Source organism: Dipodascopsis tothii (genome assembly GCF_038497935.1).
Source record: "Dipodascopsis tothii strain CBS 759.85 unplaced genomic scaffold V1510scaffold_7, whole genome shotgun sequence".
In the NCBI taxonomy this organism is placed as follows: Eukaryota; Fungi; Ascomycota; class Lipomycetes; order Lipomycetales; family Lipomycetaceae; genus Neoaidaea; species Neoaidaea tothii.
In genome coordinates this window covers 128308-150406 of record NW_027117991.1, presented here as the reverse complement: position 1 = coordinate 150406, position 22099 = coordinate 128308, and the positions used below count along the sequence as shown (strand labels likewise).

Below are 22099 nucleotides of genomic sequence, written 5' to 3'. Positions count from 1 at the left end.
ACCCGCGCGGCGGCTTATAAGACGGTCCCCGGACGCTGGACCCCGCGTCTGTTCCCGGACGGCGGGTCTCGCTTGCATGTGGGCGCTAGCCGCATACGCGTAGCTGCATGCGGGGGCCGGCGGCAATTAAGGTTGCGCGGGTAGGCGGCCCGCGCGGAACGGCGGCGCAATGCGGGGTCGTTGGGACGTCTGATCCGGCAACCGCTCTTCCACCGTTCCTCCGTTCCGCGCTCGGTTCTCATGACCGACGCTCCCCACGGCATCGAACCTAATTGCCGGGCTTAGCTGGCGGAAGCCTCCCGCCGGCGCGACTCTGCGCTTGTCCAAAGCGGCAAGCCGTCTCCGCGTCTCCCCTGACACCTCCAATATAAAGCCGCTCGGCCCGGCTGGTGGTCGGCAACACAACAATGACCTTTACTCTGACTATCACTGGCTTCGAGGTAACCGATCTTCGGTTCCCTACGTCTCTGGACGGCATTGGCTCGGATGCCATGCACGTCGGCACGAACGGCTCGCACCCGTACATTCGTCTGCTGACGAATGACCCCAACTACGTGGGCGAGGGAATTGCGTTCAGCAATGGCCGCGGCAGCGAGCTCGTGTGCGCCGCGCTTGAGATCTTTGCCAAGCGCGTCGTCGGCAAGACGCTCGACCAGCTCACCAAGAACATGGGCAAGACGTGGCGGTACATGGTCTCGGACTCGCAGTACCGCTGGGTCGGTCCCGAGAAGGGCATCACGCACCTCGGCCTCGCCGGCGTGCTCAACGCCGTCTGGGACCTGTGGGCCAAGGCCGTCAACAAGCCCGTGTGGCAGCTCGTCGCCGACATGTCGCCCGAGGAGTTCGTGCAGTGCATCGACTTCCGCTACATTCTCGACGTCATCACGCCCGAGGAGTCGCTCGAGATGCTCAAGTCGGTCCTGCCCGGCAAGCAGGAGCGCATCCAGGAGGCGCTCGAGAACAAGGCCGTGCCCGCGTACACGACGTCGCCCGGCTGGCTCGCCTTCTCCGGCGACAAGATGAAGAAGGTGCTCGAGGACACCATTGCCGAGGGCTTCACGATCTTCAAGTTCAAGGTCGGATCTGACCTCGAGGCCGACAAGGCCCGGCTCAAGGCCGTCCGCGACATCATCGGCTACGACGACCGGTTCCAGATCATGATCGACGCCAACCAGGTCTGGTCCGTGCCCGAGGCGATTGAGTGGATGAAGGAGCTCGTCGAGTTCAAGCCCGTCTTCATCGAGGAGCCCACCAGCCCCGACGACATCCTCGGCCACGCGACTATTCGCAAGGCACTCAAGCCGTACGGCGTCGGTGTCGCCACCGGCGAGATGGCCCAGAACCGCGTGATCTTCAAGCAGCTGCTGCAGGCCGAGGCCATCGATGTCTGCCAGATCGACGCCGTCCGCCTGGGCTCGGTCAACGAGTGCATGGCCGTCATGCTCATGGCCAAGAAGTTCGGCGTGCCCTGCGTGCCGCACAACGGCGCCATGGGCCTGACCGAGCTGACGTCGCACCTGAGCACGATCGACTACGTGTGCGTGTCGGCCAAGCGGTCCATGCTCGAGGCTGCCGAGTCGTACCGCGAGAACCTGCGCCACCCGTCCGTGATCCGCGACGCCCACTACGTGACCCCGATCGCGCCCGGCTACTCGACCGGCTACGTGGACGGCGCGCTGGAGAAATTCACGTACCCGACAGGCACGTTCTGGTCGTCTGAGCTGGGCCAGAAGATCGCCAACGGCCCGACGGGCGGAGAGGGACTCATTTAGAGTGTATTAGTATGGCATAGTATACAGGGAATAAATGTCTATTCAAGCAGACTTTGTCGCCGCTGAATGTCTTTGAGGATCCAGAGGACCGAGCTGATGCTCGAGTCCTGCGTGGCCCACTGTGAGATGTTGTTGACCATGGTCTGCTGGAGCTGCTTGACGTCTGGCGTGTAGCCGCGTAGCGATGGCGACAGCGAGGCCGCCGTGATGACGAGGATGGCGCCGAGAGACCTGGGTTAGTGCCGCAACTAGTTTACTTACGATTGCGACAGCGTCCACGTGTAGGGCGACGGTTTCCGGAGGATGTGGCCGGTGTTGAGGAGGTACAGCCGGCAGCTCTCGAGGCAGCGGGCGCAGTTGTCCAGCGTCCGCTGCCGGTACAGCGAGTCCGACAGGTCCTCCGGCTGCGGCGACAGCAGCCCGCTCGACTTGCGGGCCTCGTCGGCGATGGCGCGTAGCACAAACGGCCGAAAGATGATGTGGCGGGTCGCGTAGTACCGGATCCGCAGGATCGCCTTGCGGTCGTTGTCGGCCGGCTCGGCCGTGCCCAGCCGTGGCTTCATGACCTCGGGGATAGACTCATGCCAGAGCTCGAGCTGTCGGTTGAGCTCATCGCAGACCGTCAGCAGCGACCCGATCGTCCGTGTTTTGCCGTCGGGCGTGTAGAGTGTGTTGTGGACACGGTTCAGCAGCCGGCGGATCGAGATCTCGGCCAGGAAGTAGACCATGGACGGGTCCGGCGTCGGCTCGAGCCCGGGCAGAACCATGTCGTCGACCAGGTTCTCGATGCCGCTGCGGGGAAGCTCGAACTCGGCGAGTCGGTCGCATTCGATCAGGAAACAGCTCCAGAACAGGTGGATGATGTGGTCCTGCTGCAGCGCGATCTGCGGCACAGCCTTGCGCCGACACAGCAGCAGCTGGACGCTCATCGAGGCCGCGTGTATCAGGCGCCACGAGTGCAGCGGCCGGGCCAGGTAGGCAAAATATATGCCGGCCAGGACCTGGGACTGCGCCAGCAGCGGATCGTTGCCAAAGTCCCAGACCGCGGCGGCGTTGATGACCTTGATGGCCGGCCGAAAGTAGCGTGCACCAGGGTAGAGCTCGTCCTCGGTACGGCCGATGGGCGCGCCGCCACCGGTGGTGGTGGTGGTGGTGGTGGCTGTGGCCGCACAGCCGAGGGCCAGAACGACCAGGACGACGGCCGATTTGAGGTCTGTCTGCAGGCCGTCCCGGAGAACCTTCTCGTACAGACTGTAGAGAATTTCTGGGCCGAGGACAGGGTGGTGCGGGTGCACAGTCGATAGGTAGGTGGCGATCAAAGCGTCCGTGTCGCGCTTGATCAGAAACGGGATGTCCGTCGTCAGCAGGTCAAAGCTCGGCGGTAGCGTCCGGCGACTTTCGATGTTGTAGAAGTAGTCGTCCGGGTAGTCGCCAATGAGCGAGCGGATCTGGGGGAGCTGCAGGACCCGGACGGCGGACGTATTGTGTCCGGACGGGATGTTCAGCGGCGGCATGTTGCTGTAGCCGGGCGTAGCCGTGCCAGGCGCAGGTGCGGCAGGCGTGGCAGTAAAGGGAGCGTCCGCCGCCGGGGAGAACGACGTCGTCAGGCTGTCGGCGCTGCTCTCGAAGCGCGACAGCGGCAGCGCGAACAGGCTGTCCGACGCAGGCGACGTCGGCGCCCGCTGCAGCAGCCGCTCATGTCGCTCGATGGCCTGCTCGAGCTGCTGGATCCGCTCATACAGCTGAGAGTTGTCGAATCTGCGTCAGCATGCTCCCGCGACCACCTACCGCTGCGTCGGCAGCTCCTGGTAGATGCAGTCGGCGCTCGAGTCCTCGCAATTGCTGCAGACCGGCTTCCGGCCGTCGCATCGGCGCTTCCTGCTGTCAGCGCGCCCGAACGACACTTACTTGTAGCGACAGAAGTCGCACGCAACAGAGGCGCGCTTCCGGGGAAAACTCATGGCTGGCAGGCAGAAGCCTCGGGGCGCGCGGAAATGCGGAGAACCAGGGCTAGGGCGCGGGCTTCCCCGCTGCAGGCTAATGCGGTTCGCCCTAGCCCTGCATTGAGCCGCACGGTGTGCGGCGGTGCGGCGCACTCACCCGGCCGGCCGCACTGACCCGGACTAACGGTGACTCACAGCGTTAGTCAGCGCTCGCTGCGCGCTACGGCGTTTGCGGAATAACTGCGCTTGATATTAACCTAACCCTAGGATAAGCCCGTCCGCGCTTTGCACGACCCACATTTTCACCAATCCTGACGCAGCAGACCGCGAGGAGGCATTGTTGAGTGAGAGGGGGAGCGGCCACGGCCATACACGACAAGATGTTTATGGTGCAAACGACGCACTCAAAGTCCGGGCTTAAGCGCCCGGAGCGCCCGTGCGACTCGTGTCGGCGGCGCAAGTCGCGCTGCGTCTTCAGCGACAACGACACGCTGTGCTTTCTGTGCCGGTTTCACAACTACGAGTGTGTGTTCAGCGACAGCCCGGCGCCAATACGGAAGCGGAACCGCAAGTCGTCACCAGACATTGGCACCGAGGGCTCTCAGACGCCGCCACCGGTGCCATCGATTCAGAGCATGTCCAGCGTCATGTCGCTGACGAATATGACCGCGGACGTGAAGGTACCGCCGCCGGAACGGAGCACGACGCCGCCGAAACGCCAGCGGCTGTCGCGGTCGTCGTCGCGGAAGGGCCCTGGCGGCCAGCCGCCGGTGGGCGTGGCGGCAGCGGCCGCAGGAGCTGCCGGCGCGGCGGCGGCATTGGACGGCGAGCGCACGCCGACGGCGAGCACGTCTTCGCCGCCGGTCGAGCAGGCGATTGCCGCGCCGATCCCGGTCGCGGCCACCCCGGACTCGCCGTTTCCCGACTACGACTTTATGCCGCAGACCCTGCTCAAAGACACACTCGGGCTGCAGTGCCGGCGGTATATTTCGTACTTGGGCACGTCCGCAGAGCACGACCCGGTGCTGATGCAGCACTACACGTTCGACGGCCGCGACCGCGCGCAGCTGCCCTCCACCGGCGTCGACTCGGAGATAAAGCGGCAGATCCGGCGGGTGCGGCACGACGACGGCGAGCCGGTCCTGACGTCGCAATCGACGTCCTTTGTCGTTTTCGAGTGCGAGAACTTCTTTGCCTCGCGCGTGGACATCTCGACCGGTCGCGACGACACGCTGGGCGGTAACCTGCAGGAGGTGCGAAAGATCCAGGAAGTTGTGGGTAAGTTCGGGCGCAAGCTCGTCGACCTCTACTTCCGGATCGTCCACCCCTGCATGCCCATTCTGCACAAGGAGGAGTTCATGGAGAAGTACTACCGGAACCCGTACGAGCTGTCGCCATCGCTGCTGGCGGGGCTGTACGTGTTTGCGATCAACTGGTGGATGCACGATCCCGACCTGGTGCCGTTTCCGAAGCTGGCACAGACGTCGCTCGAGACGCTCGCCCAGACAAACCTCTATCGTGAGATCGACCGGCCGACGCTGTCGACCGTACAGGCCGGTTTGCTGCTGCTGCAGCACCAGACGTTCCGCAAGCAGGTCGCGCGGCCGTGCCACTCGTCGGCCATGCTCGGCGAGGTCGTCTCCATCGCGCACGAAGTCGGTCTGCACCTCGATCCCACCAAATGGCAGGTGCCCGACTGGGAGCGCGGGCTGCGCAAGCGGCTGGCCTGGGGCCTGTTCATGCAGGACAAGTGGATGGCGCTCACGTTCGGGCGGCCGTCGCACATCAACCGGCTGAACTGGACGGTCTCGGATCTCGAGGACGCCGACTTCCACGACGACGACACCATCAGCGCCGAGGAGGACGAGTTCTACCCGCGGTCCACAGACCTGAGCCCGGTCAACCCGGTCGCCGGTAAGGCCATGTTTGTGCAGCACGTGGCGCTGTCCAAGATCCTGTCGGACATCTGCGATCAGTTCCACAGCCCGGTCAACCGGGCGTACCCAGCGCCGGGCATGCCCGGCGGCGAGGACCAGAGCGATGACGCCAAGATCAAGTTCTACCTGTCCAAGGCACGGCCGCTGCAGATCCGGCTCAAGGAGTGGTTTGAGAACCTGCCGGACATCCTGCGGATGGAGTACCTGCAGCGCGGCGAGCTGTCGTGCAACGGCAACCTGCACCTAGGCTACCACGCCGCGCAGATCACGCTCTTCCGGCCGATCCTGCAGATTCTGTCCAAGGTCGACTACAGCAATAGCGAGTCGCTGCGCGAGATCTACTCGCTCGTCTACCGGTCAGCGCTGGCCGAGTTCGTGGCCGCGGTCGAGTTTGTGAACGCGCTCAAGCCGCAGCACCTGCAGACGTTTTGGTTTGCGGCGTCGAAAAACAACCTGGCCTCGATCGTCACGTTCGGGCTCATCCTGCTGCTCCTCTCGAGCAACGAGGCCGACCGGGCGCTCTGCACCGAGAAGCTATCCGAATTCCACTGGACGCTCCGGGTCAATGTCCGCGGCGCCGAGTTCTTCCAGCACGCCATTCTCTGGCTCGAGGAGCTCAAGGGTCTGCTCAAACCCGAACTCGACAAGCGCACCAAGTCCGGCCGGTCGGTTTCGGCTGCGTCGGACGACCAGTCGGGCCCGTCGCCGCGTACGATGGGTTCGGCCATGTTTCCTGGCATGACGCCCATGAGCTCGGCGGCTACACCTGCGCCCAACAGCTCGCTCTCGTACGAGATCAAGATGGAGCACCCGCCGCAGCCGAGCATGGCCTCGCCGCTGCCGGGCATGCCCTCGAACGGGACGTACCCGTTCAACCCCGAGGACATGTTCTTCTCGAACATGGTGTCACCGAGCCAGCCGCCGCCGCAGGCGATGCATCACGCGCCGCCGGCGCCCGGCGAGCGCGACGACATGGACTTTTTCACCCACCTCGGCATGATGTCCCACAGCTGGAACGACATGAACGACTCCGCCCAGTAGACACGCCTGGACATTTACAAAAAGTTGCATATACGGCTTGTTTTGTTTTGTATGGGTTCTTTTCGGCACTTTTTGACCTTCTGTAATGTAAATTGTCTGGCATAGGCTGTCGGGGTTTTGGACGCCCATGGGCGTGGTAATATAATGTCTGTAACATGCTACTAGCCGCAGGGCGTGCGGCGCTATGCGCCACCGGCCGTGCGGCTCTTCAGCGGCTGAGCCGTGGCTGATGCGCCACGCCGCCGCAGGGCGTGCGGCTTGGGCGCCGCACGTCGTGCGGCTCATGCCTGCACGACCATGCCGATCTCCAGCATCCGGCAGTCCACGCCCTTGGGCCCCACGAGCAGCACGCCGTTCACGGCCAGCGCGCAGAGGCCCAGCACGTTGACCGGTGCCGTAAACGCCGTCAGCGCCTCATGGCCCTCGCCGCCCGCCGTCACAGGCAGCACAAGGACCTCTGGGGAGTTGGCGCCCGAGTCAAACACGCGCGCCACATTCGCCGACAGAGTCGCCAGCTGGGCCAGCTTCTTGAACGCGGTCACGGCCGAGCCGGCGCTCTTGGCCACGATCTCGGTCGCGTAGCCGGCCGGGACAGTGTCGACCAGCGTCGACAAGTACGCGGCCTTCTCGGCCACCAGAATTCCGGCCTCGGAGTTGGCGAGCTCCGCAGCGCCAATGTAGTTGGCGTACCACTCGGCGCTGCTCGCGGGCGCGGCCGCCGAGATCTCGCGGCCGCCGGCGGCGACAACCGACTTGAGTCCGGCCCGGTAGCTGGCCGCAGCCGTTGCGGGCAACGCCTCGACAGCCGTCTCCGGCAGGCCCAGAAACGTAAATCCGGTCTCGCCAAAGCCGCGGTAGTCGACGCTGACGATGGGGATGTCGCGCATGTGCAGCTCGCGCGGATCGCGGCCGTCCAGGTCGTTGTATGCGCCCTTGACCGCCCGCCGCTTATTCTCAACGTTCTCGGACTTGATCAGGTCTGCCCAGACGGAGCGCGCCTCGAGCACCGAGTTGGCGATCAGGACAAGCGAGCCGATCGACGGGCACACCGCGGCAACGCCGTTCGTCGACAGGAAGCCCTTGGTCACGCTGTAGACAGTGACGTCATCAGCCGTCGCTGGCACGACCGCGTTGCCGTCCGTGTCGGCCACGACCGCAAACGCAACCGAGCCACCGGCGACAAGCGCAGCCGCCGGCGATGACTCGCCGCCGACCAGCGCGAGTGGTGCCGCCGCGACACTGCCGACCAAAATGGCTCCAAACGCGACCAGCTGCGACACGATCTCGGCCGACTCGGCGATCTCAGCCGAGACCGCGAACGGCACACCGTACAGCGGCGGTAGATCGTGCAGCGCACTGCCATACGTCTTTTCAAGCGCGGCGGCGGCCTCCAGCAGCGTCGCGATTGGTCGCGCACCCTCAAACAGACCGGCGCCAGCCAGCTGCTTGACCAGAGCCGTCGGCGTCAGCTCGCCGGCCTTGAACGACGCACGCAGGCCTGGCAGCGTCAGCCGCGACGCCGGCAGCGTAGGCAGCTTCGGGGCCAAGCACAGCGGCGCGGCGTCAGCAGCGGCAGCCACCACCGCCTTGGACGTCGACGAGTAGCCCAGGAGGCCGTCGTAGGCGCAGAACATGTCGAGCGTGGCCGAGACAATTGTCGGGTTGAAGCCCTGAGTGCAGTCGGACAGCACGCAACACTCAAAGCCGTGGTCGTTGGCCTCGCGGAACGTGGAAGCCACGCAGCACTCGGCGGTTACGCCAGTGAATAGAATGTGCGTGATGCCCCGGGCCACCAGCAGCTGGTGCAGATCCGTGTTGTAGAAGCAGCCCTTGCCGGGCTTGTCCAGGATAACCTCGTCTTTGTACGGCGTCAGGGCGTCGACCACGTCGTGGCCGTACTCGCCACGAATCAGCAGCCGGCCCATGGGGCCGGTGTCGCCGATGGTCAGGACGTGCCGGTCGTTCGAGTGAACCTGGCGGTGGCGCTTCGTCGGCGGGCAGTCCGAAAGGTCAGGCACGTGACCCTCACGCGTGTGGATTACGGTCATGCCGAGTTTGCGGGCGGCTGCCAGGACGTTGCCGAGCGGTCCGATGAGGTTGGCGACCTGTGCGAAGATCTCGGGCGACGGGCACTGGACGGCGCCGTAGCCGTCGGTCTGGACAAAGTCTCGCTGCATGTCAACGATGATGAGGGCCGTGCGGCCCACGGGCAGCGGGAACGGCGCTGGCCGGGCGGATTCGAGGACAAGGGACATCTGCGGTGAGCGGGGCCTGGGAGGAGCCGCACGGCGTGCGGCTGCCGATTCGCGCGGAGTGCGGCGACCCCGCGCGAACGCTCAGGGGTCAACCGCCGCACGCCGTGCGGCTCAGCCGCATTCCGTGCGGCGCACTTACCTCAGCAGCTGTGCCCCTGTCCGGCGTCTCTGCGCGTCTTATACCGCGGTCTCGATAAGATAACCCAGCCCTAACCCGGAATGACTACCTGTCAACGCCCCATCGGGCGCCGGAGGCTGCCGCGTGCCGCTCGGACGACCGCCGTCTCCTGCCCGCGGCCCACGGCGGTCACCCTTGGCCGCCGCGGGCCGCCGCGGACCATCGCGCGGCCGCTGCGGCCGCCGTCGCCGCCGCCGCGGCCTCTGACGTGCTCCGGCCGTCTCCGCGCGATTGCCGGCCTTAGGGCCCGCGCTCTCCCGGCGACGGCTAACCGCGAGCCGGCTAAGTGCCGGCCGTGTCCGCTGCTAGCAGCTGCCGCGGCCTGGGGGGGGGGGGGGGGGGGGGGGGGGGGGGGGGGGGGGGGGGGGGGGGGGGGGGGGGGGGGGGGGGGGGGGGGGGGGGGGGGGGGGGGGGCGGGGCCCGCGCGCGCCCGGCGGGGGCCCCCCGGGGCGGGGCCCCCGGGGGGGGGGCGCCGGGGGCCGCCGGGGCCGGGGCCCCGCCCCCCCCCCCCCCCCCCCCGTCCCCGTGCCCTCTCCGCAGCCACGCCAAGCTCCCAACGGCCCCGGCGCCCCGCGGCGCCCCGCGGCGGCCACCGGCGGCCGCCGCGGCCGCAGGCACGGCCCAATGCCCTAACCCACGTTTACCGGGACCTTGGCTAGGCGTCCATTTAGGGTTTGAGGGAACTGTAATCCCAAACGGGCGCCCGTGGATAGCCTAAGATAGACCGAACAGCTATCGCGGCCGTATATAAGCCGTCAGCGCCGGCGCCGCAGCCCACCCACCTGCACTGTACCACAATGATCGAGGACTACAAGAAAATCGCGGCCGCCAAGCGCCAGCAGCGTCTGGACGCCATCCCGAAGGAGTGGCTGATCGAGATTCCCGACGAGGACAACCTGCTCTCGCTTCCGGAGACGTGCGGCGTACTCTCCGAGAAGGAGCTCGAGATCACCGGCAAGTACGACGCCGTCGGCCTGCTCGAGAAGGTCCACGCCGGCGAGCTCTCGGCGTACGAGGTCACGCTCGCGTTCTGCAAGGTAAGCAGCCCTCTGGACCCGCTGACGCCAGCGCGCGGCCATTGCCCAGCAGGCCACCAACTGCCTGACCGAGATCTTCTTCGACAAGGGTCTCGAGCGGGCCAAGGAGCTTGACGCGATCTTTGCCAAGACCGGCAAGCCCGTCGGCCCGCTGCACGGCCTGCCTATATCTGTTAAGGACAGCATGAACATCAAGGGCATCGATTCGTCCATTGGTATGGCCAGCAACTCGTTCAAACCCGAGAAGGAGAGCTCGGCGATTGTGGTCATGCTCGAGTCGCTCGGCGGCATCATGTACGTCAAGACAAACGTGCCGCAGTCGATGATGGTCCTGGACACTCAGAACAACATCTTTGGCCGCGTGCGCAACCCGTACTCGAAGCACATCACGTCGGCGGGCTCGTCGGGTGGCGCGGGCGCGATAGTCGCGTTCCGCGGCTCGCTCATCGGCATGGCGACCGACATTGGCGGCTCTATCCGCGTGCCGGCCTACGCCAACGGTGTCACCGGCATCAAGCCCTCGTCCGGTCGCATGCCTTACCACAACCTCAAGGGCTACTGGCCTGAGGGCGAGGAGTACTGCGGCGTGCTCTGCGTTGAGGGTCCGATCACGGTCTCGCGCCGGGACGCCGAGCTCATCGTGCGCTCGGTCGTCCAGACCGAGCCGTGGATCAACGACCCCACGTGCGTCTACTCGCCGTGGCCCACGCTCCCCGCGCTCGACCGGCCGCTGCGCATCGGCGTTGTCTCGTCCAAGACGTACGAGCCCGTGACGTCGATCTTTGCGCGCTTCGTCGAGAAGGTGCGCGCGGCCGGCCACGAGCTGATCGACATCGAGCTCATCAACGCCAACGCGCTCTGTGACAACGCCTCGGACTTCTACAAGATCGATGGTGGCGAGTTCCTCGTGAGCGAGTGCGAGCGCTTCGGTGAGCCGCTGACCGAGGCTGTCCGCGACGCCGGCCTGTACCCTTGCACGCCGGGCACGCTCAAGGACTTCTTCAAGAACCAGTACGAGCGCGTCGAGTACCAGCGTGCGTGGCTCAAGTACTGGGCCGAGACCGCGGGCAAGACCAAGGACGGCGAGCCGATCGATATCGTGCTGTCGCCGACGATGCCGGCGCTGCCGCGGCCGACGGAGCCCATCGGCGATAACGCCAACATCCTGGCGTACAACGTCCTGGACGCCCCCGCCGCCACCTTCCCGGTCGAGACTATCGAGGACCCGGCCGCGTACACTTTTGAGTTCCCGGCGCCCACCAACGAGATCGAGCAGAAGATTGAGAGCCAGTGTAAGTTCTCCGCCGCCGAGCCCGCTGACAGCAGTTGCCGTCGACCGTGGTGTGCCCTACAAGGGCTTCTCTGTCGGCGTCCAGATCATCTCGCCCCGGCTGACCGAGGCCAAGCTGTTCCAGGCCTGGGAGATCCTCGAGAAGGTGCTGTAGACGCCCGCTCGGCCGCATGTACATTAGCTACGAATACACAAGGTCCCCGCAATGAGTCAGCGCTAAGCGCAGTCGGCTTGGCAGGTGCCAATCACGCCAGCCCGCGGCCGTGCTCCGGCGCCGCCGCAGCGTGCTCCGACTCGCGCCAACAGCGGCCGTGCGGCCGCCGTCGCCCGCCGCCGCCACCGCCGCGGTCATCGGCCGAGATTGCGGCTAGACAGCTGCCGTCAGCCGCACGCCCTGATAGCTGGCCGGTTCTGACGGCACACGGTGGCGTTTCTGGCGGGCGTGACAGCACCCCAACACGGGCGCTGACCGCGTCGTGGTGCGCTCGCGAACGCAGCGCGTGCCGGCACACGCCGGCGCTTGCCCATGTCGGAACAGGTGCGGTCGCGCGATGGTTCTGGCTGCGCGAATCTAGGTTTTCGCACAAACTTTCCGCCACGCCAGCGATACCCGGCTCTCGGCACGTACCCGGTGTCACGGTTGCACGGCCCAAAGCGGTGGCACTGGCAGGTCAGCGGGGTATCCAGGGCCCTGGTCCTGGTCCGCACCGGCAATCGGCAGGCAAAACCGTAGCCGGCGGCTGACCCGGGTACGATCGTTTGGGCCGACCCGCGCGCCCGTACGGCCGCCGCCGGCCGCCGCGGCCGCCGCGGCCGCCGCGTAGGCCGTGCCGCAGCCCGCGGCCAGACCGCTGGAGGTAGACTCGGACGGCGACGCGAGGCCTGTCACGCCACATGCCAGCCACGCGCAGCCACCGCACGCCGTCCCGCGGTCGGCGCCGATGTACGTCCCGATGCGGTTGCGGGCCGCCGCCACGCCTTCGCCCACGCACCACTTTGGGCGCCATCGACGCCGCGGGCCTGCATTTCCGGCGTGTGGCGGCGCAGCCAAGCATTACGCTCCCGTTCGCAGGCGCCGGCGCTCCTAGCGGGCCGCCGCAGGCCGCATCCGCTTTGGGAAATGTGTCTGGGGGCGCCGCCACGGCCATCGTCCTAGCCGGACCTTGGAATGGGCCCGTCGGTAGAGGATGATGGCGCCGGGTTATGCGACCCACAGCACCACAAGCGCCGAGTTGGCTGCGCAGCCGCGCAGGCAACCCTTGCCGACCGCGGGGACGGACGGGCCAGGGCCACCCGGTGGCCAGCCGCTGACCCGACCGGTGGGCGATTAGGAGGGGTGGCCTTGCGCGATAGCCGGTGCGCAGCCTAGATAACGGCGGTGCGGGCTGCGGCAGACGCAGGGTATCTGTCAGCACCCGGAAAGGATTATGTCATGCGCTTAGGCGATGCATTAATAAATTGTATGCACATGTGAGCTAGCGGCGGCGATAAAGTTTAGTGTATCTTTGTGAAGCCTAGCGCGGCTATCCAAGCTCCAGAACCCACTGAACTAATTTGCGCTAACCCTCATTTTCTTTAGCGTCTCTTGATAATTATCGGCCAAACCTGCGGCAAATCCAAACATGTCCGACAATAGCGCGCTGCAGCAGATCAGAGCGATAGGAGGTCCTCCGGGCAAGCTACCGACCGAGCGCGACATGCGCACGCTAGGGTGTTGGCAGGCCATACTGCCAACTCGGGCTAGCAACGCTAGAACCGCGGCCTGGCCGACGCAATCGGTCCTGCCAGGCCGGCTCTATCGCTATCGATACGCGCCCACGGCAGCTGCCGCGACGTATAAAGACCCGCGCCGCACCGGTCTCCGTCCACATCGCCTTTCCCGACACCATGTTCAATTTCAGCTTCTCTAAGCTCAAGAGCGAGACCAAGAAGAAGGCTACGTCCAAGTCGGCGTGGGTTCTGCCCAAGCAGAACTCGTCGTTCGCGCCGGCTGACACCTGGACGAACGTCGACAACGATGTCACGCCGCTCGACCGCCGCACGTGGACGACCTACATCGTCCTCGGCTTCTGGTTCTCGGACGCGCTCAACATGCAGGGCTGGGAGGGCCCGTCGTCGGTGATTAACATCGGCCTGACGTGGCGCGAGGCCCTCATCTCGCTGATTATGGGCATGGTCATCATTGTCATCCCGCTCGTGCTCAACGGTGCCGTCGGCGCCGCGCTGCACGTGCCTTACCCCGTTGCCGCGCGCGCGTCGTTCGGCTTCAACTTCGCCAAGTTCGCGGTTGTCACCCGCATGGTCACCGCGCTCTTCTGGCACTCGATCCAGACCTACTCGGGCTCGTTTGCTCTGACGCTCTGCATCGCCGCGATCTGGCCGTCGTACCGCAACATCCCCAACCACATTCCCGCTAGCATCGGCATCACCACCCAGCAGATGGTCTCGCACCTGCTCTTCTGGATGCTCCAGTTCCCGATCCTGCTTATTGCCCCGCACAAGCTGCGCTGGTTCTTTATTTTCAAGGGTGTGCTCGTCTCGGCCTGCTGTATCGGCGTCGCCGCCGGCATGTGCAAGCTCGCCAGCTCGTCCGGCGACATCTGGGCCCAGGAGCCCCAGTACCACGGCTCCGAGCGTGTCTGGCTCCTGCTCTCGACCATGATGTCGAACGCCGGCGGTTGGGCCACCATGGCCACCAACATCCCCGACTTCACCCGCTACATGAAGCCCGGTCAGGCCAGCGGCCAGTACTGGCAGGCTATGTTCCTGCCCGTCATCGCCACCTTCCTGGCCATGATGTCCATTCTGGCCACCTCGGCCGCCAAGGTCGTCTATGGCAGCTACATCTGGGACCCCACTGAGCTCGCCAGCCAGTGGACTGGCCCCGGTGGCCGTGCCGGCGCCTTCTTCGTCGGTCTTTCGTGGGTTGTCGGTCAGATCGGTACCAACCTGTCGGCCAACGTCATCACTGCCGCCAACGACCTGACGTCACTGTTCCCCAAGTACGTCAACATCAGACGCGGTTCGATCATCATCACCTTCATTGGTGGCTGGGTCATGCAGCCCTGGAAGATCGAGAACTCGGCATCCCAGCTGCTGACGTTCATGTCGGGTCTCGCCATTTTCCTGGCCCCGATTGCGGGTATCCTCGCCAGTGACTTCTGGATTGTCAAGAACAAGAAGATTGACGTCCCGGCCCTGTACGACCCCTACGGACGCTACTGCTACTGGAAGGGCGTCAACTGGCGTGCGGTCGTGACCTTCCTGGTGTCCATGGTCCCTAACCTGCCGGGTCTGGCTTACAAGGTTGGCAACGTGAACATCAGCGAGGGCATGAAGCATCTGGGTGACATCAACTACCTGTACGGCTTCTACTCGTCGATCTTCACGTATGTTCTGCTGAGCAAGGTCTTCCCTGCTCACGAGACGCTGATCACCGAGGGCATCAGCGGTGACGACGTCATCTACGAGGGCAAGGACGCATCGTCTGAGGATGTGCAGGACGTGCCGGAGGAGGTTGAGGTGACCGAGAAGAACTGATGTTCTGTGTAGTCTATATGTAATTTCTCCTTGTATATTGTTGTCAACTGCTTGGTTTAATATAGTGCTCTTTATTTAAATGTCCGACTGCGACGCTGGGTGACCGCGTGTAGTGTGCGTGTGCGCACTGGAATGGGACGCGCTACTGCCAGGGGCGCGAAGGGGCGGCGCCGCACATCACGTGCCACTAGTTTACCCGGTCGCGTGGGATTGCAGTGACCGTTGGCGGTGGGAGTTACCCGGATCAATAAGGCGGTTAGGTGGCACGCTCTCTTAGGTCTTAACCCTAACAAAGTCACAGAAATACCGTCAAATGGCTGGCGCTAGCGGTTTTCGTACTAAATACTGCTGTTTTGTATGGACAATTCAGCTTTCCCATAGTAAAACGACCATATCCACATCAACACCACAGAAATTGAAATTTGTGCTGTCTTTTTCTGCCATCCTACACAAATCTTCAACACACCTTTAGTTTTCATTACTTTGTGTTAAATTACAATATGAAGGTATGTGCATCGTCCATTGCAGCCGGCACGGAGCGACAGACACCCGGGACGACATCGCGAGCTCAAGAACGGACCCGAACGGACCAGAACCGGCTTTTTGTTCGCTCGCGATCGTGCTTGGGTTTCGGTCGACTTCGTTGCCGCTGCAGCTCCTACCATCTCGAACAACGCTGACCGTGTCTAGCTTAATATCTCGTACCCCGCCAACGGCACGCAGAAGCTGATTGAGATCGACGATGACCGTCGCACCCACGTCTTCATGGAGAAGCGTATCGGCCAGGAGGTCGAGGGTGACTCGGTCGGCGATGAGTTCAAGGGCTACATCTTCAAGATCACCGGTGGCAACGACAAGCAGGGTTTCCCCATGAAGCAGGGTGTCATGCGCCCCAACCGTGTTCGCCTGCTCCTCGCCAAGGGCCACTCGTGCTACCGTCCCCGCAGAACCGGTGAGCGCAAGCGTAAGTCGGTCCGTGGCTGCATTGTTGCCAACGACCTGGCTGTCCTGTCGCTCGCGGTCGTCAAGCAGGGTGAGGCCGACATCGCCGGCCTGACCGACGCTGAGAACCCCAAGAGACTCGGACCCAAGCGTGCGTCCAAGATCAAGAAGTTCTGGGGTCTCACCGAGGACGATGACGTTCGCAAGTTCGTCATCCGCCGCACCATCGAGAAGAACGGCAAGACCTTCACCAAGGCTCCCAAGATCCAGCGTCTGGTCACCCCCCAGACCCTCCAGCGCAAGCGTCGTCGCATTGCCCTCAAGATCAAGAAGGCTGAGGCCCAGAAGGAGGCTGCTGCTGAGTACGCTCAGCTGCTGGCTGCCAAGCATGGAAAATAAGCATACTACATGAAATCTACAAAAAGTAATTAGAAATGAAATTTGGTCGTGTAATATGTTGATTTCCTTTATGTTTTTCATAAAATTGTATTTATGGGTCAAGTAGTATAATATACTAAAAGAATTTATTATACGCATCTAAATGATAGCGGTTGATTGCGGCAAGCCTTGGTGTGGGTGTAGCGGTCGGTAGGCACTAGGAAGAGTCTGTCGCGGCGACTCGTCGAGGATGCTTGTCCTCAAGTAACACTTACGGTGCACCTGGTCGTTGGGTGCTCCACAAGGAACTGCCCGCGAGGATCCATGACCACCATGCATGGCGAGAGAGTGATCCTCTGGCCGCACCTCAGTGGGAGGTGACTGCCCAGCAGCCAGGCGTACGCGATACATGTGTTACACAAGCAAGCAGCGTCCTTACGGCGATCTGCGGAGCACCGCCACAGGCCACCGTAGACGAGCCCCGGCGCTGGCTGCCCTGTCGAGCCCAGTAGGTATGCGTGCCCCTCCCACATTCTCGACGGGGGCTCGCCCACCAGCCACGCGTGGCGCCGGCCTACCCCGACCCGTCCCGTCCCCCGCCGCCGCCTGTCACGGCGCGCTCATTACTATTCCTGCAGGCACAGCTACGCCCCTAGCCCCTGGCCGTTGGCCGCCACAGCCCCCCCTTCCCCGCTGGCCAGCGTCCCTCCACGCACGGTCCCTGGTCACGCGCCGACCTCCAGCAGCGTCGCAGTAGCCTGTCGCCTGCAGCCGGCCGCAGGTCCAGGACCCACTCCAGCTAGACCGGCGTCCAGCCGGTCGTCCAGCGGAGGCTGCGGCCGTGGCCCGCGCCCGTACCAACCGCCCGGGCAGGCACCCCCTTTTCTACAGACGCGTCTGTCACAGCAGTCGTCACCCGGCCCGTCCGGGCCCGGCCCGGCCCCGGCCCAGCCGCAGCCAGCGGCGTGGCCTCGTGGCTCGTGGCTCGTGGCTCGTGGCGCCACACCCGCCCGCAGGCGTGGCGGGCGCTGGGACATCGCAGCAAACAAAGATTTGTCCCGCCAGTTACGCCAAAGAAAGATCCACCTCGGCCAAGCGGGCATTTTCGTTGGTCGACGCACAGCTGCAGGTGCCGCCCGCACCGCCATCTCGGCCGCGCCCAAGTAGAGCACGCCGCGACCGAGAGGCTAGTAGCGGCGACGTAGAGGGCCCAAAAGGCAGCTATCCGGGTGGATTTGCCCGCTAAAAATTTTCAGCTACCTCGAAAAACTATAGTAGAGCCGGCCGTAAAAATCTTTTTTTGCCCAGGTGCGACGCTCCATCCTACACACACCACCAGGCCTGCCTCCGCCCGAGACCGTGACGAACCGTCTCTAATTCGTTCGAGAAGCGTCTGACAAGGTCAGCACACCGCCCGCAAGGATCAGCACGATGGCGTCGAACTCGATAAAACTGCTGGCCGGGAACTCGCACCCGGAGCTGGCCAAGCTCGTGAGCATGCGGTAGGTGGCGCGCAATGGCGTGGGCTGACGGCGCAGGCTCGGGCTCGAGCTCAGCAAGATCGCCGTGTTCCAGTACTCGAACCAGGAGACGTCGGTGACGATCGGCGAGTCGGTCCGCGACGAGGACGGTAGGTCGGCGGGCGCGCGGCGCTGACGGCAGTGTTCATCATCCAGACGGGCTGCGGCGAGGTCAACGACGGGCTGATGGAGCTGCTGATCATGATCAACGCGTGCAAGACGGCCTCGGCCCGGCGGATCACGGCCGTGATCCCCAACTTCCCGTACGCGCGTCAGGACAAAAAGGACAAGTCCCGCGCGCCGATCACGGCCAAGCTGATGGCCAACATGCTGCAGACCGCGGGCTGCACGCATGTGATCACGATGGACCTGCACGCGTCGCAGATCCAGGGCTTCTTCAACGTGCCCGTGGACAACCTGTACGCGGAGCCGAGCGTGCTCAAGTACATCCGCGAGAAGATCGACTACCGCAACGCGATCATCGTGTCGCCGGACGCGGGCGGCGCCAAGCGCGCGGCCGCGCTCGCCGACCGGCTCGATCTCAACTTTGCGCTCATCCACAAGGAGCGCCAGCGCGCGAACGAGGTCTCGCGCATGGTGCTCGTCGGCGACGTCTCGGGCAAGGTCGCGATCCTCGTCGACGACATGGCCGACACGTGCGGCACGCTCGCCAAGGCCGCCGAGACGCTGACGACCAACGGCGCCGAGTCCGTCGTCGCCATCGTGACCCACGGCATCCTCTCCGGCAAGGCCATCGAGCGCATCAACAACTCGCAGCTCACCCGCGTCGTCTGCACCAACACGGTCCCGCACGACGACAAGAAGGCGATCTGCAACAAGCTCGACACGATCGACATCTCGCCCACGCTGGCCGAGAGCATCCGCCGGCTGCACAACGGCGAGAGCGTGTCCTACCTCTTCAACCACGTCCCGCTGTAGCGCCCGCCGCCAGCTCTGTTCATTATCCCCCGGCGTTTATTTCATGATCCCGGCACCCCGAAGCCATGCCCGACGAATGACCGCGTGTCCACGACTGTACGTCTCAATTTATTCTAAATCAATGTCTTTTTGGTACCCCCGCGTAGTGCCCTATCCCCGTAGCGCTCGCTTGCGCCCGCGTGCGTTGGTGCGGCCAAGTCCCAAGCCGCCGACCGTCGCCGCCGCACCGCCTTCTGCCCCGCGCCCGCCATGGTACGCGCGCGCGCGAATCCGCTGACCCGCAGCACAGTGTCAAGCGCGTCCGGACGTCCAAGGAGGCCCAGGACGCCCGCCGCCGCCGCGAGGCCGTGAAAATCAAGGACTACCGGGCCCTGGCCTCGACCGTCGCCGTCGCCGTAAGACCCGTCTGCGCGCCGCTGACGCCAGCGCGACCGCCTGGACTACTCGCCCGATGCGCTCGAGCTCACCCGCAAGCTGCTGGCCCAGAACCCGGAGCATTACACTGCGTGGAACTACCGCCGCGAGATCCTGACTCGCGGCATTTTCCAAGACCTGTACGTGGCCGCGCGGCGCCGCTGACCCAGCCCGACGGACGACGTCCAGCAGACCATCGACGGCGAGCTGCTGTTTGTGTTTGAGCGTCTGCGCGAGTTCCCCAAATGCTATTGGCTCTGGAACCACCGGACGTGGTGCCTGCGGAGCTCGCCGACGCCGCGCTGGGGCCAGGAGCTCAAGCTCGTCACGAAAATGCTCGAGATGGACGCGCGAAACTGTAAGTCGGCCCCGGACGCGCTGACGCAGTCCACGGCTGGCAGTACCGCCGCTACGTGGTTGACAACATCCAGCAGACCACCGGCAAGTCGCTCGTCGGCGCCGAGTTCGACTACACGACCCAGAAAATCAACGCCAACTTCTCCAACTTCTCGGCCTGGCACAACCGGTCCAAGCTCATCCCGACGCTGCTTGCCGAGAGCGCCGGGATCGACCCGCGCGAGCTGTTGACCAAGGGTACGTCCGTTCAGGCAGCGCTGACCCAGAACTCGCCCTCATCACCCAGGCCATCTACACGGACCCCGACGACCAGAGCGTGTGGCTGTACCATCGATGGCTGGTCACGTCCGACGGCATCTACGCGGTGCCCATCGACGAGCGCGTGGCCATGCTGCGCAAGGAGATCGCGTCCATCGCCGAGCTTTACGAGGTCGAACCCGACAGCAAGTGGTGCATTTTCTCGCTGGCGTTCTACAAGGAGCTGCTGGCCGACCTCACGACTGCGCCGCCGCCGCCGGACGTGGCCGACCATGTCCACCAGCTGCTCGAGCTCGATCCCATGCGCGCGCGCCACTACCAGGCCTGGCTGCGGAAGCTCGAGGCAAAGACGGCCTAGTGTATTTCTAAAACTGCTCGACCTTGATCACGATCTTGCCCTTGGGCTCGGCCTCCTCAGCCGTCAGCTTCTCGAACGCGGTCTTGTAGTCGTCCCAGCCGGTGACCGAGTCCACGAGGACCTTGAGCTTGGCCGCCTCAAAGAGCTCCTGGGCGACGTAGATCCACTGGCCGGGCGAGACCGTCTCAATCTTGTACCGCGGGCCCTTGATGGCGCCCAGCAGCGACTTCTTGAGCGAACCCGTGAGCGTCAGGAACTCGAGCGGCTCGCTCGGGTTCGACCGGTCGCCGACGGTCGACACAAACACGCCGGTCTTGGCCGGCGTCAGGTCCGCCATGTGCCCGTTAATGGTTTCGTCCGTGCCGACCGTGTCGACAACGATGTCGAACTTGTGGTTTGGCGTCGGCACCATCAGGTCAGTGAGCGCACGCACGAGGTCGGTCGTAGCCTTGTAGTCGACGACCTCGTCCGCGCCCATGTACTTGACCATCGTGGCGCTCTCGGCCGAGCACGTTGCCACCACCCGGCGCACGTTGTAGACCTGCTTTGCGATCTGGATCGCGTACATGCCGACGTTGGTGCCCCCGCCGAGGACGCACACAGTCGAGTCCGGCGTCAGTTTGACGTTCGCCAGACACTGGTACGCCAGCCCGAAGCTGAGCGGGAACGACGCAGCCTCGGCCACGCTCAGCGTCTCGGGCTTCTTGATCAAAAAGTCCTTGACGGGATCGACCACGATGTGCGACGACAACGCGCCGGCTCCGAACTGCGGTCAGTCCCGTCGCCGCCGAAACTCACCGGATGGTAGAACAGTCCGCAGACCTCATCGCCCACCTTCCACTTGGCGGCTGTGTCGGCGCCAACGTGCGTGATACTGCCCACAAACTCGCGGCCAAAGCCCTTCTCGCCGGGCTTAGCCCACAGCAGCTGCGTGTTGAGGATCCCGATGTCGACCGTGCTGAGAGTGCACGCCGACACCTGGATCACGACCTGGTTGCGCGCGACTGGTAGCTGGATCGTCGTGTACGTCCAGTGGGGGTGCGACCCCGGATACGTGAACGTGAGCGCCCGGGTCGAGATTTCTCTTTGTTCGCGCGACATTTTGCCGGCTGGACGACGATTTGGCTGGTTCTTGGGGACTGAAACGAGCTGGGACTCTCCGGGTATGGCACGGGTATAACTGGGGGGACAAATCACATTTATCCGCGGGTTCCGAGGCCTGGTCTGATCTGATCTGCGGGATTTGCGGATGAGATCTGGTATTTAGCGAATGATTGGGAGTTTGCTCTTTTGGGACGTGCGTTGGGTCGGGGTCGGCCGACGGTTGCGCGACGACAACCAGGGCGCCTGGCTGAGCCTGGCTACCAGTCCGGGCGCCGAGTTTCCCGGCAATTGTGCGCCGGCAATCGCCTGACCAGGAGCGCAGAGCAGAGTACGTACGCGCGATCTATTGGTACATATGCGTAATGTTATACAGTCTATCTTACACGAACGCGCCCGGACTGGGGTCGGACGCTCGATATGCGATGCAGTGATTGGCCATGCCAGTGGCCGTGCGTGGCCGGGATGGCCGTACGTGGCCTTGTCCGTTCACCCGTACTGAAATGAGCCGGCCGTGGGTCTGCGGCCTGTGTCCTTGATGCTGGTATCTATACAACGGCGACAATGCTCAGGCCATCGCCACCTCGGTTTCTTCTTCCTCGACAAGATCCTCCTGCTCTGTCAGACTCGTCCGGTCAAATGCCCGTCGCACATACCATCTCGTAAATGACCTGAATCATGAGACTGCAGCTCGGGCAGACAGCAACATCCTCCCCGTCCCGCAAATCCATGAGAGTGATCTGAAACTTGTCACCGCACGGGCACGGATACGTGTACATCTGGAGATCGGGGTCATAGGTCATGTCCTCGATCTCTATCTGGTCGTAGAAGCTCATGC

The 22099-nt window shown here is 64.2% G+C and overlaps 11 protein-coding genes across 11 annotated transcripts; 7 read left to right on the top strand and 4 right to left on the bottom strand.

Moving 5' to 3' along the window:
• Nucleotides 1-210: 210 nt before the first annotated feature.
• V1510DRAFT_413094 (enolase C-terminal domain-like protein) lies at nt 211-1821 on the top strand. The gene has a single exon (XM_066933189.1). It carries the CDS (start codon nt 408-410, stop codon nt 1770-1772), a length of 1365 nt encoding a protein of 454 aa, XP_066790280.1. The 5' UTR covers nt 211-407; the 3' UTR covers nt 1773-1821.
• On the bottom strand, nt 1758-3754 carry V1510DRAFT_447549 (uncharacterized protein). Its single transcript, XM_066935753.1, has 4 exons — nt 3681-3754; nt 3561-3650; nt 2034-3530; nt 1758-2003 (listed from the first exon to the last, which is right to left on the bottom strand). Exons 1-4 carry the CDS (start codon nt 3731-3733, stop codon nt 1811-1813), a joined length of 1833 nt encoding a protein of 610 aa, XP_066790279.1. The 5' UTR covers nt 3734-3754; the 3' UTR covers nt 1758-1810.
• Nucleotides 3755-4032: 278 nt separating this feature from the next.
• On the top strand, nt 4033-6851 carry V1510DRAFT_413087 (fungal-specific transcription factor domain-containing protein). Its single transcript, XM_066933188.1, has one exon. It carries the CDS (start codon nt 4096-4098, stop codon nt 6691-6693), a length of 2598 nt encoding a protein of 865 aa, XP_066790278.1. The 5' UTR covers nt 4033-4095; the 3' UTR covers nt 6694-6851.
• Nucleotides 6688-8969, bottom strand: V1510DRAFT_413084 (Isochorismatase-like protein). The gene has a single exon (XM_066933187.1). The coding sequence runs from the start codon at nt 8946-8948 to the stop codon at nt 6975-6977; it is 1974 nt and encodes a 657-aa protein (XP_066790277.1). The 5' UTR covers nt 8949-8969; the 3' UTR covers nt 6688-6974.
• An 888-nt stretch (nt 8970-9857) lies between these two features.
• V1510DRAFT_413081 (amidase signature domain-containing protein) lies at nt 9858-11843 on the top strand. The gene is made up of 3 exons (XM_066933186.1): nt 9858-10163; nt 10195-11455; nt 11490-11843. The coding sequence occupies exons 1-3, from the start codon at nt 9924-9926 to the stop codon at nt 11606-11608; spliced, it is 1620 nt and encodes a 539-aa protein (XP_066790276.1). The 5' UTR covers nt 9858-9923; the 3' UTR covers nt 11609-11843.
• Nucleotides 11844-13080: 1237 nt separating this feature from the next.
• On the top strand, nt 13081-15074 carry V1510DRAFT_413079 (permease for cytosine/purines, uracil, thiamine, allantoin-domain-containing protein). The gene has a single exon (XM_066933185.1). It carries the CDS (start codon nt 13342-13344, stop codon nt 14992-14994), a length of 1653 nt encoding a protein of 550 aa, XP_066790275.1. The 5' UTR covers nt 13081-13341; the 3' UTR covers nt 14995-15074.
• Nucleotides 15036-16478, top strand: V1510DRAFT_413077 (40S ribosomal protein eS6). The gene is made up of 2 exons (XM_066933184.1): nt 15036-15500; nt 15685-16478. Exons 1-2 carry the CDS (start codon nt 15495-15497, stop codon nt 16333-16335), a joined length of 657 nt encoding a protein of 218 aa, XP_066790274.1. The 5' UTR covers nt 15036-15494; the 3' UTR covers nt 16336-16478.
• A 1097-nt stretch (nt 16479-17575) lies between these two features.
• V1510DRAFT_374973 (phosphoribosyltransferase-like protein) lies at nt 17576-18908 on the top strand. Its single transcript, XM_066931537.1, has 3 exons — nt 17576-17816; nt 17853-17944; nt 17977-18908. The coding sequence occupies exons 1-3, from the start codon at nt 17746-17748 to the stop codon at nt 18771-18773; spliced, it is 960 nt and encodes a 319-aa protein (XP_066790273.1). The 5' UTR covers nt 17576-17745; the 3' UTR covers nt 18774-18908.
• Nucleotides 18909-18987: 79 nt separating this feature from the next.
• Nucleotides 18988-20193, top strand: V1510DRAFT_413071 (uncharacterized protein). Its single transcript, XM_066933183.1, has 6 exons — nt 18988-19025; nt 19058-19168; nt 19200-19327; nt 19358-19545; nt 19575-19781; nt 19811-20193. Exons 1-6 carry the CDS (start codon nt 19023-19025, stop codon nt 20158-20160), a joined length of 987 nt encoding a protein of 328 aa, XP_066790272.1. The 5' UTR covers nt 18988-19022; the 3' UTR covers nt 20161-20193.
• Nucleotides 20168-21261, bottom strand: V1510DRAFT_362061 (GroES-like protein; the record flags this gene model as incomplete). The annotated part of the gene is made up of 2 exons (XM_066931087.1): nt 20168-20926; nt 20959-21261. 2 exons carry the CDS (start codon nt 21259-21261, stop codon nt 20168-20170), a joined length of 1062 nt encoding a protein of 353 aa, XP_066790271.1.
• A 568-nt stretch (nt 21262-21829) lies between these two features.
• V1510DRAFT_425312 (uncharacterized protein) lies at nt 21830-22097 on the bottom strand (the record flags this gene model as incomplete). Its single annotated transcript, XM_066935130.1, has 2 exons — nt 21830-21874; nt 21918-22097. 2 exons carry the CDS (start codon nt 22095-22097, stop codon nt 21830-21832), a joined length of 225 nt encoding a protein of 74 aa, XP_066790270.1.
• Between the last annotated feature and the right edge of the window lie 2 nt (nt 22098-22099).

Coding starts and splice junctions, on each gene's coding strand:
- V1510DRAFT_374973 (XM_066931537.1), top strand. CDS start 17,746: ATGGCGTCGAACTCGATAAAACTGCTGGCCGGGAACTCGCACCCGGAG. Junction 17,817..17,852: donor GCCAAGCTCGTGAGCATGCG/GTAGGTGGCGCG, acceptor CTGACGGCGCAG/GCTCGGGCTCGAGCTCAGCA. Junction 17,945..17,976: donor GTCGGTCCGCGACGAGGACG/GTAGGTCGGCGG, acceptor CGCTGACGGCAG/TGTTCATCATCCAGACGGGC.
- V1510DRAFT_413087 (XM_066933188.1), top strand. CDS start 4,096: ATGTTTATGGTGCAAACGACGCACTCAAAGTCCGGGCTTAAGCGCCCG.
- V1510DRAFT_413071 (XM_066933183.1), top strand. Junction 19,169..19,199: donor CCTCGACCGTCGCCGTCGCC/GTAAGACCCGTC, acceptor CGCTGACGCCAG/CGCGACCGCCTGGACTACTC. Junction 19,782..19,810: donor GCGCGAGCTGTTGACCAAGG/GTACGTCCGTTC, acceptor GCGCTGACCCAG/AACTCGCCCTCATCACCCAG.
- V1510DRAFT_413081 (XM_066933186.1), top strand. CDS start 9,924: ATGATCGAGGACTACAAGAAAATCGCGGCCGCCAAGCGCCAGCAGCGT. Junction 10,164..10,194: donor TCACGCTCGCGTTCTGCAAG/GTAAGCAGCCCT, acceptor CGCTGACGCCAG/CGCGCGGCCATTGCCCAGCA. Junction 11,456..11,489: donor GCAGAAGATTGAGAGCCAGT/GTAAGTTCTCCG, acceptor CGCTGACAGCAG/TTGCCGTCGACCGTGGTGTG.
- V1510DRAFT_413084 (XM_066933187.1), bottom strand. CDS start 8,948: ATGTCCCTTGTCCTCGAATCCGCCCGGCCAGCGCCGTTCCCGCTGCCC.
- V1510DRAFT_413094 (XM_066933189.1), top strand. CDS start 408: ATGACCTTTACTCTGACTATCACTGGCTTCGAGGTAACCGATCTTCGG.
- V1510DRAFT_447549 (XM_066935753.1), bottom strand. CDS start 3,733: ATGAGTTTTCCCCGGAAGCGCGCCTCTGTTGCGTGCGACTTCTGTCGC. Junction 3,651..3,680: donor TGCGACTTCTGTCGCTACAA/GTAAGTGTCGTT, acceptor CGCTGACAGCAG/GAAGCGCCGATGCGACGGCC. Junction 2,004..2,033: donor ACGTGGACGCTGTCGCAATC/GTAAGTAAACTA, acceptor GCACTAACCCAG/GTCTCTCGGCGCCATCCTCG.
- V1510DRAFT_413079 (XM_066933185.1), top strand. CDS start 13,342: ATGTTCAATTTCAGCTTCTCTAAGCTCAAGAGCGAGACCAAGAAGAAG.